At 44.7% G+C, this 13,589-nt stretch overlaps 1 protein-coding gene across 6 annotated transcripts in view; it reads left to right on the top strand.

The window, feature by feature from the left end:
* grik1a (glutamate ionotropic receptor kainate type subunit 1a) overlaps window positions 1-13,589 on the top strand; it is an 87,916-nt gene that overhangs the window by 17,817 nt on the left and 56,510 nt on the right. For all 6 annotated transcript variants that reach the window (XR_016493173.1, XR_016493172.1, XM_090226354.1 and 3 more), the window contains exons 4-5: window positions 3,585-3,747; window positions 7,816-7,997. Coding sequence is in view for 4 of the 6 variants with exons in the window: in XM_090226354.1 (XP_090082480.1) it covers window positions 3,585-3,747; window positions 7,816-7,997 (345 nt within the window). In the remaining 2 variants the exon portion in view is untranslated. The remainder of the gene's footprint in view (window positions 1-3,584; window positions 3,748-7,815; window positions 7,998-13,589) is intronic.

The following is a 13,589-nucleotide window of genomic DNA, read 5'->3' as shown; positions in this document are numbered from 1 at the left end:
CACCATGATGACATGACACCATGATGACATGACACCATGATAACATGACACCATAACATGACACCATGATAACATGACACCATAGCATGACACCATAACATGACACCCTAACATGACACCATGATGACATGACATCATAACATGACACCATGACATGACACCATGATGACAAGACACCATAACATGATACCCTAACATGACACCATGATGACATGACATCATAACATGACACCATGACATGACACCATGATGACATGACACCATGACATGACACCATGACATGACACCATGATAACATGACACCATAGCATGACACCATAACATGACACCCTAACATGACACCATGATGACATGACACCGTGATGACATGACACCATAGCATGACACCATGACATGACACCATGATGACATGACACGATAATATGACACCATAACATGACACCATAGCTTGACACCATAATATGATACCATAACATGACACCATAATATGATACCATAACATGACACCATAACATGACACCATGATAACATGACAGCATAGCATAACACCACAACATGACACCATGATGACATGACACCATGATGACATGACACCATATCATGACACCATAGCATGACACCCTAATATGACACCATGATGACATGACATCATAACATGACACCATGACATGACACCATGATGACATGACACCATAACATGACACCATGATAACATGACACCATGATGACATGACACTATAACATGACACCATGATGACATGACACCATAGCATGACACCATGATGACATGACACCATGATAACATGACACCATAACATGACACCATGATAACATGACACCATAGCATGACACCATAACATGACACCCTAACATGACACCATGATGACATGACACCATAGCATGACACCATAATATGACACCATGATAACATGACACCATAACATGACACCATGATGACATGACATCATGACATGACACCATAACATGACACCATGATGACATGACACCATAACAAATCACCATGATAGCATGACACCATAGCATGACACCATAGCATGACACCATGATGCCATGACACCATAACATGACACCATAGCATGACACCATGATGACATGACACCATAACATGACACCATGATGACATGACACCATGATTACATGACACCATGATGACATGACACCATGATAACATGACACCATGATGACATGACACCATGATAACACCATGATAACATGACACCATAACATGACACCATGATGACATGACACCATAGCATGACACCATGATGACATGACACCATAACATGACACCATGATGACATGACACCATAACATGACACCATGATGACATGACACCATGATAACATGACACCATAACATGACACCATGATGACATGACACCATGATGACATGACACCATGATAACATGACACCATGATAACACCATGATAACATGACACCATAGCATGACACCATAGCATGACACCATAACATGACACCATGATGCCATGACACCATAACATGACACCATGATGACATGACACCATGAGGACATGACACCATAACATGACACCATAGCATGACACCATGATGACATGACACCATAACATGACACCATGATGACATGACACCATGATAACATGACACCATAGCATGACACCATAGCATGACACCATAATATAATATAATATAATACCATGATGACATGACACCATGACATGACACCATGATGACATGACACCATAGCATGACACCATGATAACATGACACCATGATGACATGACACCATCACATGACACCATGATGACATGACACCATAGCATGACACCATGATGACATTACACCATAACATGACACCATGATGACATGACACCACGATGACATGACACCATAGCATGACACCATAATATGACAGACACCATGATGACATGACACCATGACATGACACCATGATGACGTGACACCATATCATGACACCATGATGACATGACACCATGATAACATGACACCATGATAACACCATGATAACATGACACCATAACATGACACCATGATGACATGACACCATGATGGCATGACACCATAGCATGACACCATGATGACATGACACCATAACATGATACCATGATGACATTACACCATTACATGACACCATGATGACATGACACCACGATGACATGACACCATAGCATGACACCATAATATGACAGACACCATGATGACATGACACCATGACATGACACCATGATGACATGACACCATGATAACATGACACCATGATAACACCATGATAACATGACACCATAACATGACACCATGATGACATGATGGCATGACACCATATCATGACACCATGATGACATGACACCATAACATGATACCATGATGACATGACACCATAACATGACACCATGATGACATGACACCATGATAACATGACACCATAACATGACACCATAACATGACACCATGACATGACACCATAATATGACACCATGATGACATGACACCATAACATGACACCATGATGACATGACACCATACCATGACACCATGAGGACATGACACCATAACATGACACCATGATGACATGACACCATAACATGACACCATGATGACATGACACCATACCATGACACCATGAGGACATGACACCATAACATGACACCATGATGACATGACACCATAACATGACAGCATGACACCATAACATGACACCATGATGACATGACACCATGATAACATGACACCATAACATGACACCATAACATGACACCATGACATGACACCATAATATGACACCATGATGACATGACACCATAACATGACACCATGATGACATGACACCATACCATGACACCATGAGGACATGACACCATAACATGACACCATGATGACATGACACCATAACATGACACCATGATAACATGGCACCCTAACATGACACCATGATAACATGACACTATGACATGGCACCATAACATGACACCATAATAACATGACACCATAGCATGACACCATAACATGACACCCTAACATGATACCATGATGACATGACACCATAATATTACACCATGATGACATGACACCATGACATGACACCATGATGACATGACACCATAACATGACATGACACCATGATGACATGACACCATAACATGACACCATGATGACATGAAACCATAACATGACACCATAACATGACACCACGATGACATGACACCATAACATGACACCATGACATGACACCATAACATGACACCATAACATGACACCATGATGACATGACACCATAACATGACAGCATGACCCCATACCGTGACAACATGACCCCATACCGTGACAACATGACCCCATACCGTGACAACATGACAAGACGACACAACAACATAACAAACCAAAGGAGAGGAATGGTGTTTTTACATTCATATACTTATTACACCGGTGTTTTGGATTGTTACAGATTATCCCGACTACAATCTTGCTATACGTTGTGTTTACAACATTATGAGGTAGGGGAGAAAAATAGAAACGAGAATACATTTAAATTAACATTTTAACTTGTATTGTTCGTCCCGGCTAAGGTACCCCACATCCAGACGCGCTGGAAACACCCGTCAGTGGACAACAGAGACACATTTTACATCAATCTCTACCCAGAATACACTGCAATCTCCAGAGCCATACTGGACATAGTGACTTTCTTCAAGTGGAAGAGCCTAACAGTGGTCTACGAGGATAGCACAGGTAGGAACAGAACACACACACACACGCACACGCACACACACACACACACACACACACACACACACACACACACACACACACACACACACACACAGACACATAGACACATACATACACACATACACACAGAGACACACGCACAGATACACACGCACACACACACACACACACACACACACACACACAGTACCAGTCAAAAGTTTGGACACCTACTCATTCAAGGGTTTTTATTATGACTATTTCCTACACTGTAGAATAATAGTGAAGACATCAAAACTATATTCTTCAAATTAGCCATGCTTTGCCTTGATGATAGCTTTGCCTTACAACAGGCCTACAAACCCTCAGTCCAGCTTCTCTCAGCCTATAGCGGACAGTCTGAGCACTGATGGAGGAATTTGTGCGTTCCTGGAGTAACTCGGGCAGTTGTTGTTGCCATCCTGTACCTGTCCCGCAGGTGTGATGTTCGGATGGACCGATCCTGTGCAGGTGTTGTTACACGTGGTCTGCCACTGCGAGGACGATCAGCTGTCCGTCCTGTCTCCATGTAGCGCTGTCTTAGGCGTCTCACAGTACGGACATTGCAATTTATTGCCCTGGCCACATCTGCAGTCCTCATGCCTCCTTGCAGCCTGCCTAAGGCACGTTCACGCAGATGAGCAGGGACCCTGGGCATCTTTCTTTTGGTGTTTTACAGAGTCAGTAGAAAGGCCTCTTTAGTGTCCTACGTTTTCATAACTGTGACCTTAATTGCCTACCGTCTGTAAGCTGTTAGTGTCTTAACGACCGTTCAAAAGGTGCATGTTCATGAATCGTTTATGGTTCATTGAACAAGCATGGGAAACAGTGTTTAATCCCTTTACAATGAAGATCTGTGAAGTTTTTTGTATTTATACGAATTGTCTTTGAAAGATAAGGTCCTGAAAAAGGGATGTTTATTTTTTGCTGATTTCATGTACGTATGTATAAATACCTATTAATTCTGTGGTGCATCGTTTTATATGAGGGGCTTGTTGTGTGTCAGTACCAGAGGTCACCCAGCCTCTACCATCTGTTCTCTAGGTGGCATCCAACAGATTTTCACTTGGTTCTCTGGTCTGAGCCAACATGGTCGGTCTTCTAAGTGAGTGAGTGAAACACACACACACAGAGAGATACACACAAAGACCCAACATAATCATGAGTAAACAAAAGATCATTCTTTCCAATGTGTCAAGTAATTAACAAAAAAACTGAGCAAACTAGAATGCTATTTGGCTCTAAACAGAGAGTACACAGTGGCAGAATGCCTGACCACTGTGACTGATCCCAAATTAACAAAATCTTGGTGAGCATAGCCTTGCTATTCAGAGAGGCTACTGTAGGCAGACCTGGCTATGTGCACACTGCCCACAAAATGAGGTGGAAACTGAGCTGCACTTCCTAACCTCCTGCCAAATGTATGACCATATTAGAGACACATATTTCCATCAGATAAGACAGACCCAATTCGAAAACAAATCATTTTTTTTTGTAAACTCTCATATCTATTGGGTGAAATACCAAAGTGTGCCATAACAGCAGCAAGATGTGTGACCTGTTGCCACAAGAAAAGGGCAACCAGTGAAGAACAAACACCACTGTAAATACAACCCATATTTATGTTTATTTATTTTCCCTTTTGTTCTTGAACTATTTGTACATCGTTACAACACTGTATATATACATAATATGACGTTTGTGAGTGTAATATTTACTGTTAATTTTTATTGTTAATTTCACTTTTGTTTATTATTTATTTCACTTGCTTTCGCAATGTAAACATGTTTCCCGTGACAATAAAGCCCCTTTGAATTGAATTGAATTGAGAGAGAGAGAGAGAGAGAGAGACCGAGACAAAGTGAGAGACTGAGACAAAGTGAGAGACCGAGACAAAGTGAGAGACCGAGACAAAGTGAGAGACCGAGACAAAGTGAGAGACCGAGACAAAGTGAGAGACTGAGTCAAAGTGAGAGCCCGAGAGCCCGAGACAAAGTGAGAGACCGAGACAAAGTGAGAGACTGAGACAAAGTGAAAGCCCGAGAGCCCGAGACAAAGTGAGAGACCGAGACAAAGTGAGAGACCGAGACAAAGTGAGAGCCCGAGACAAAGTGAGAGACTGAGACAAAGTGAGAGCCCGAGAGCCCAAGACAAAGTGAGAGACCGAGACAAAGTGAGACCCCGAGACAAAGTGAGAGCCCGAGACAAAGTGAGAGACCGAGACAAAGTGAGAGACCGAGACAAAGTGAGAGACCGAGACAAAGTGAGAGCCCGAGACAAAGTGAGACCCCGAGACAAAGTGAGAGGCCAAGACAAAGTGAGAGGCCGAGACAAAGTGAGAGACCGAGACAAAGTGAGAGACCGAGACAAAGTGAGAGACCGAGACAATGTGAGAGACCGAGACAAAGTGAGAGCCCGAGACAAAGTGAGACCCCGAGACAAAGTGAGACCCCGAGACAAAGTGAGAGGCCGAGACAAAGTGAGAGACCGAGACAAAGTGAGAGGCCGAGACAAAGTGAGAGGCCGAGACAAAGTGAGAGGCCGAGACAAAGTGAGAGACCCTGACAAAGTGAGAGGCCGAGACAAAGTGAGAGGCCGAGACAAAGTGAGAGGCCGAGACAAAGTGAGAGCCCGAGACAAAGTGAGAGCCCGAGACAAAGTGAGAGCCCGAGACAAAGTGAGAGGCCGAGACAAAGTGAGAGACCGAGACAAAGTGAGAGGCCGAGACAAAGTGAGAGCCCGAGACAAAGTGAGAGACCGAGACAAAGTGAGAGACCGAGACAAAGTGAGAGACCGAGACAAAGTGAGAGCCCGAGACAAAGTGAGAGACCGAGACAAAGTGAGAGACCGAGACAAAGTGAGAGGCCGAGACAAAGTGAGAGACCGAGACAAAGTGAGAGACCGAGACAAAGTGAGAGCCCGAGACAAAGTGAGAGACCGAGACAAAGTGAGAGGCCGAGACAAAGTGAGAGCCTGAGACAAAGTGAGAGACCGAGACAAAGTTCTTCAAGATGAATCTGAGGTCATTGTTCTTATTGCATGTAGGAAAGTTTAATTTAAACACAATTGTTGCATCCCCAAATGGCACACTGTTCCCTACATAGTGCAATGCATTATGGTCCCTGGTCAACAGTAGTGCACTATATAGGGAATAGGGTAGCATAGGGCTCTGGTCTAAAGTAGTGCACTATGTAGGGAACAGGGTACCATAGGGCTCTGGTCTAAAGTAGTGCACTATGTAGGGAATAGGGTGCCATTTGGGATGGAAACGCAAATAATACCTGGGTAAAATATGAATATGGAACCTCAGCTGGGTACAACCATGGAACCTCAGCTGGGTACAACCATGGAACCTCAGCTGTGTAGTGGGTGCAACCATGGAAGCGCAGCTGTGTAGTAGGTACAACCATTGTACCTCAGCTGTGTGCAACCATGGAACCTCAGCTGTGTACAACCATGGAACCTCAGCTGTGTACAACCATGGAACCTCAGCTGTGTAGTGGGTGCAACCATGGAAGCGCAGCTGTGTAGTAGGTACAACCATTGTACCTCAGCTGTGTGCAACCATGGAACCTCAGCTGTGTACAACCATGGAACCTCAGCTGTGTACAACCATGGAACCTCAGCTGTGTACAACCATGGAACCTCAGCTGTGTAGTGGGTGCAACCATGGATGCGCAGCTGTGTAGTAGGTACAACCATTGAACCTCAGCTGTGTGCAACCATGGAACCTCAGCTGAGTACAACCATGGAACCTCAGCTGAGTACAACCATGGAACCTCAGCTGTGTGCAACCATGGAATCTCAGCTGTGTACAACCATGGAACCTCAGCTGTGTGCAACCATGGAACCTCAGCTGGGTACAACCATGGAACCTCAGCTGGGTACAACCATGGAACCTCAGCTGTGTACAACCATGGAACCTCAGCTGGGTACAACCATGGAACCTCAGCTAGGTACAATCTCAGGCAGGGATACTGTTTAGAGTTCTCCAGTATAGAACTACTAGGTCTAACCATACTATATTGTATGATATGTTGTGTTCCACAGGTCTGATGCGGATGCAGGAGTTGATCAAGGCTCCGTCTAAGTTGAACCTGAAGATCAGGATACGGCAGCTTCCACCTGGAGAGATTGATGCCAGACCTCTTCTGAAGGAGATGAAGAAAGACAAAGAGTTCTATATCTTGTTTGACTGCTCCTACCGGACCTCCGCAGAGATACTCAAACAGGTACCGCCCTTAACCCTGACCATAACCCTAGCAACCCTGACCCTAACTCTAACCCTGACCGTAACTCTAGCAACCCTGACCCTAACTCTAACCCTGACCGTAACCCTAGCAACCCTGACCCTAAGTCTAACCCTGACCGTAACCCTAGCAACCCCGACCCTTACTCTAACCCTGACCGTAACCCTAGCAACCCTGACCCTAAGTCTAACCCTGACCGTAACCCTAGCAACCCCGACCCTTACTCTAACCCTGACCGTAACCCTAACAACCCTGACCCTAACTCTAACCCTGACCGTAGCTCTAACCCTGACCCTAAACCTAACCCTGACCCTAACTCTAACTCTAACCCTGACCCTAAACCTAACTCTAACCCTATCTCTGACCCTAACTCTAACCCTGACCCTAACTCTAACCCTGACCCTAAACCTAACTCTAACCCTATCTCTGACCCTAACTCTAACCCTGACCCTAACTCTAACCCTGACCCTAAACCTAACCCTACCACTCTGGCACCAAGATACTCAGGTAGCACAGGACCATGGCTTTTGTGGAGTGATGGCTAATGCGGCTTTGTGGAGTGATAGCTAACGTGGCTTTGAGGAGTGATAGCTAACGCCGCTTTGTGGAGTGATAGCTAACGCGGCTTTCTGGAGTGATAGCTAACACGGCTTTGCGAAGTGATTTTAACAAAGCAAATTTGAGGAAAATGCTACCGAAGTTTTATCAACACGTTGACTGTACCACTCCAACTTCCGGGATGCCTACAAGGCCCTCCCCTGCCCACCCTTCGGCAAATCAGATCATGACTCCGTTTTGCTCATCCCTTCGTATAGGCAGAAACTCAAAAAGAAGCACCGATGGTAAGGACTGTTCAACGCTGGTCTGACCAATCAGAATCCATGCTTCAAGATTGTTTTGATCACGCGGACTGGGATATGTTCCCGGATAGCCTCTGAGAATAACATTGACGTATACACTGACACGGTTACTGAGTTCATCAGGATGTGTATAGCAGATGTTGTTCCTACTGTGACAATTAAAACCTACCCAAATCAGAAACCGTGGATAGATGGCAGCATTCGCACAAAAACTGAAACCACAGCATTTAACCATTTAACATCGTGACTGGGAATCAAACAGACAAAACATATAGAGACAACGTGGAGTCGCAATTTTAACAGCTCAGACACGATACATATGTGGCAGGGTCTACAGACAATCAGGGACTACAAAGGGAAAACCAGCCACGTCGCGGACAACAACGTCTTGCTCCCGGACAAGCTAAACACCTTCTTCACCCGCTTTGAAGATAATACAGTGCCACCCGACGTGGCCTGCTCGTTCGTTCTCCGTGGCCCGAAATGAGTAAGACATTTAAATGTTTTAACCCTCGCAAGGCTGCTGGCCCAGACGGCATCCCTAGCCGCGTCCTCAGAGTATGCGCAGACCAGCTGGCTGGAGTGTTTACGGACATATTTCAATCTCTCCCTATTCCAGTCTGCTGTCTTCTCTTGCTTCACCATTGTTCCTGTACCCAAGAATGCAAAGGTAACTGAACTAAATGACTATCGCCCCGTAGCACTCATTTCTGTCATCCTGAAGTGATATGAGAGACTAGTCAGGGATCATATCACCTCTACCTTACCTGCCACCCTAGACCCACACCAATTTGCATACCGCTCCAATAGATCCACAGACGATGCAATCCCCATCACTCTGCAACCTGCCCTATCCCATCTGGACAAGAATAATACAAGAAGAATACATATGTAAGAATGCTGTTCATTGACTACAGCTCAGCCTTCAACACCGCAGTACCCTCCAAGCTCACCATTTAGCTTGGGGCCCTGGGTCTGAACCCTGCCCTGTTCAACTGGGTCCTGGACTTACTGACGGACCGCCCCCAGGTGGTGAAGGTAGGAAACAACACCTCCACTTTGCTGATCCTCAACACTGGGGTCCCACAAGGGTGCGTGCTCAGCCCCCTCCTGTAATCCCTGTTCACCCATGACTGCGTGGTCACGCACGCCTCCAACTCAATCATCAAGTTTGCAGATGACACAACAGTTACATGCCTGATAACCAACAATGACGACAAAGCCTAAAGGGAGGAGGGCCCTGGAAAATAACCTCTCCCTCAATGTCAACAAAACAAAGGAGCTGATCGTGGACTTCAGGAAACAGCACAAGAGCGCACGCCCCTATCCACATCGACGGGACCGCAGTGGAGAAGGTGAAAAACTTCAAGTTCCTCGGCGTACACATCACTGAAAATCTGAAATGGTCCACCCACACAGACAGTGTGGTGAAGAAGGCGCAACATTGTCTCTTCAACCTCAGGAGGCTGAAGAAATGTGGCTTGTCACCTAAGACCCTCACAAACTTTTACAGATGCACAATTGAGAGCATCTTGTCGGGCTGTATCACCGCCTGGTACGGCAACTGCACTGCCCGCAACCTCAGGGCTCTCCAGAGGGGAGTGCGGTCTCCCTAACGCATCACCGGTGGCAAACTACCTGCCCTCCAGGACACCTACACCACCCAATGTCACAGGAAGGCCAAAAAGATCATCAAGGACAACAACCACCCGAGCCACTGCCTGTTCACCCCTTTATCATCCAGAGGTCAGTACAGGTGCATCAAAGGCGAGGTCAGTACAGGTGCATCAAAGATGGGATCGAGAGACTGAAAAACAGCTTCTATCTCAAGGCCACCAGACTGTTAACTAGCCATCACTAGCTGACTACCACCCAGTTACTCAACCCTGCACCTTAGAGGCTGCTGCCCCATATACATAGACATGGAATCACTGGTCACTTTAATAATGGAACACTGGTCACTTTAATAATGGAACACTGGTCACTTTAATAATGGAACACTGGTCCCTTTAATAATGGAACACTATTCTCTTTTTAATAATGTTTACATACTGCTTTACTCATTTCAGATGTATATACTGTATTATATTCTACTGTATTTTAGTCATTGCCACTCTGACATTGCTCATCCTAATATTTATATATTTCTTAATTGCATTCTTTAACTTTAGATTTGCGTGTATTGTTGTGAATGGTTAGATATTACTGCACTGTTGAAGCTAGGAACACAAGCATTTCACTACACCCGGCAATCACATCTGCTAAATATGTGCATGTGACCAATCACATCTGTTAAATATGTGCATGTGACCAATCACATCTGTTAAATATGTGCATGTGACCAATCACATCTGCTAAATATGTGCATGTGACCAATCACATCTGTTAAATATGTGCATGTGACCAATCACATCTGTTAAATATGTGCATGTGACCAATCACATCTGCTAAATATGTGCATGTGACCAATCACATCTGGTAAATATGTGCATGTGACCAATCACATCTGTTAAATATGTGCATGTGACCAATCACATCTGCTAAATATGTGCATGTGACCAATCACATCTGCTAAATATGTGCATGTGACCAATCACATCTGCTAAATATGTGCATGTGACCAATCACATCTGTTAAATATGTGCATGTGACCAATCACATCTGCTAAATATGTGCATGTGACCAATCACATCTGTTAAATATGTGCATGTGACCAATCACATCTGTTAAATATGTGCATGTGACCAATCACATCTGTTAAATATGTGCATGTGACCAATCACATCTGTTAAATATGTGCATGTGACCAATCACATCTGTTAAATATGTGCATGTGACCAATCACATCTGCTAAATATGTGCATGTGACCAATCACATCTGTTAAATATGTGTATGTGTAACGGATGTGAAACGGCTAGCTTAGTTAGCGGTGGTGCGCGCTAAATAGTGTTTCCATCGGTGACGTCACTTGCTCTGAGACCTTGAAGTAGTAGTTCCCCTTGCTCCGTGGCTTTTGTGGAGTGATGGGTAACGATGCTTCGAGGGGTGACTGTTGTTGATGTGTGCAGAGGGTCCCTGGTTCGTGCCCTGTTATGGGCGAGGGGACGGTCTAAAGTTATACTGTTACATATGTGACAAATACAATTTGATTTGATACAGATTAGTACACTATACCACACACTACACGTTACAGGGGGAGTAAACTGAAGATTTACTATGTAGTTGTGTTATGGAAAAGGTTAATGGGAATAATTATGCATTTCTCTGTGGATATTTAACGATATTGTACTGCTATACACATTGGACACACACACACTCACACACACACACACACACACACACACACACACACACACACACACACACACACACACACACACACACACACACACACACACACACACACGTGTGGCTAAATGCCTTTTTGGTTTTCATGCAGTTTCCTAAAAAGTTATTGATGTTTTATAATGAGAAGAGCCACCCAGTGAGAACTGTCTAGTGGGAGTCTATTGGGAACCACCCAGTGGGAGTCTATTGAGAACTGTCTAGTGGGAGTCTATTGAGAACTGTCTAGTGGGAGTCTATTGAGAACTGTCCAGTGGGAGTCTATTGAGAACTGTCTAGTGGGAGTATTGAGAACTGTCTAGTGGGAGTCCATAGACAACTGTCTAGTGGGAGTCCATAGACAACTGTCTATTGGGAGTCTACTGAGAACTGTCTAGTGGGAGTCTATTGAGAACTGTCTAGTGGGAGTCTATTGAGAACTGTCTAGTGGGAGTCCATAGACAACTGTCTAGTGGGAGTCTATTGGGAACTGTCTAGTGGGAGTCTATTGAGAACTGTCTATTGGGAGTCTACTGAGAACTGTCTAGTGGGAGTCTATTGAGAACTGTCTAGTGGGAGTCTATTGAGAACTGTCTAGTGGGAGTCTATTGAGAACTGTCTAGTGGGAGTCTATTGAGAACTGTCTAGTGGGAGTCTATTGAGAACTGTCTAGTGGGAGTCTATTGAGAACTGTCTAGTGGGAGTCTATTGAGAACTGTCTAGTGGGAGTCTATTGAGAACTGTCTAGTGGGAGTCCATAGACAACTGTCTAGTGGGAGTCTATTGAGAACTGTCTAGTGGGAGTCTATTGAGAACTGTCTAGTGGGAGTCTATTGACAACTGTCTAGTGGGAGTCTATTGAGAACTGTCTAGTGGGAGTCTATTGAGAACTGTCTAGTGGGAGTCTATTGAGAACTGTCTAGTGGGAGTCTATTGAGAACTGTCTAGTGGGAGTCCAGTGGGAGTCTATTGAGAACTGTCTAGTGGGAGTCTATTGAGAACTGTCTAGTGGGAGTCTACTGAGAACAGTCTAGTGGGAGTCTATTGAGAACTGTCTAGTGGGAGTCCAAATCAAATCAAATCAAATCAAATGTATTTATATAGCCCTTCGTACATCAGCTGATATCTCAAAGTGCTGTACAGAAACCCAGCCTAAAACCCCAAACAGCAAGCAATGCAGGTGTAGAAGCACGAGTCCAGTGGGAGTCTATTGAGAACTGTCTAGTGGGAGTCTATTGAGAACTGTCTAGTGGGAGTCTATTGAGAACCACCCAGTGGGAGTCTATTGAGAACTGTCTAGTGGGAGTCTATTGAGAACTGTCTAGTGGGAGTCTATTGAGAACTGTCTAGTGGGAGTCTATTGAGAACCACCCAGTGGGAGTCTATTGA

Source organism: Oncorhynchus mykiss, chromosome 29 (genome assembly GCF_057628025.1).
Source record: "Oncorhynchus mykiss isolate SJ-2025 chromosome 29, ASM5762802v1, whole genome shotgun sequence".
Lineage (NCBI taxonomy): Eukaryota > Metazoa > Chordata > Actinopteri > Salmoniformes > Salmonidae > Oncorhynchus > Oncorhynchus mykiss.
This window is presented reverse-complemented; position numbering and strand designations above follow the sequence as displayed.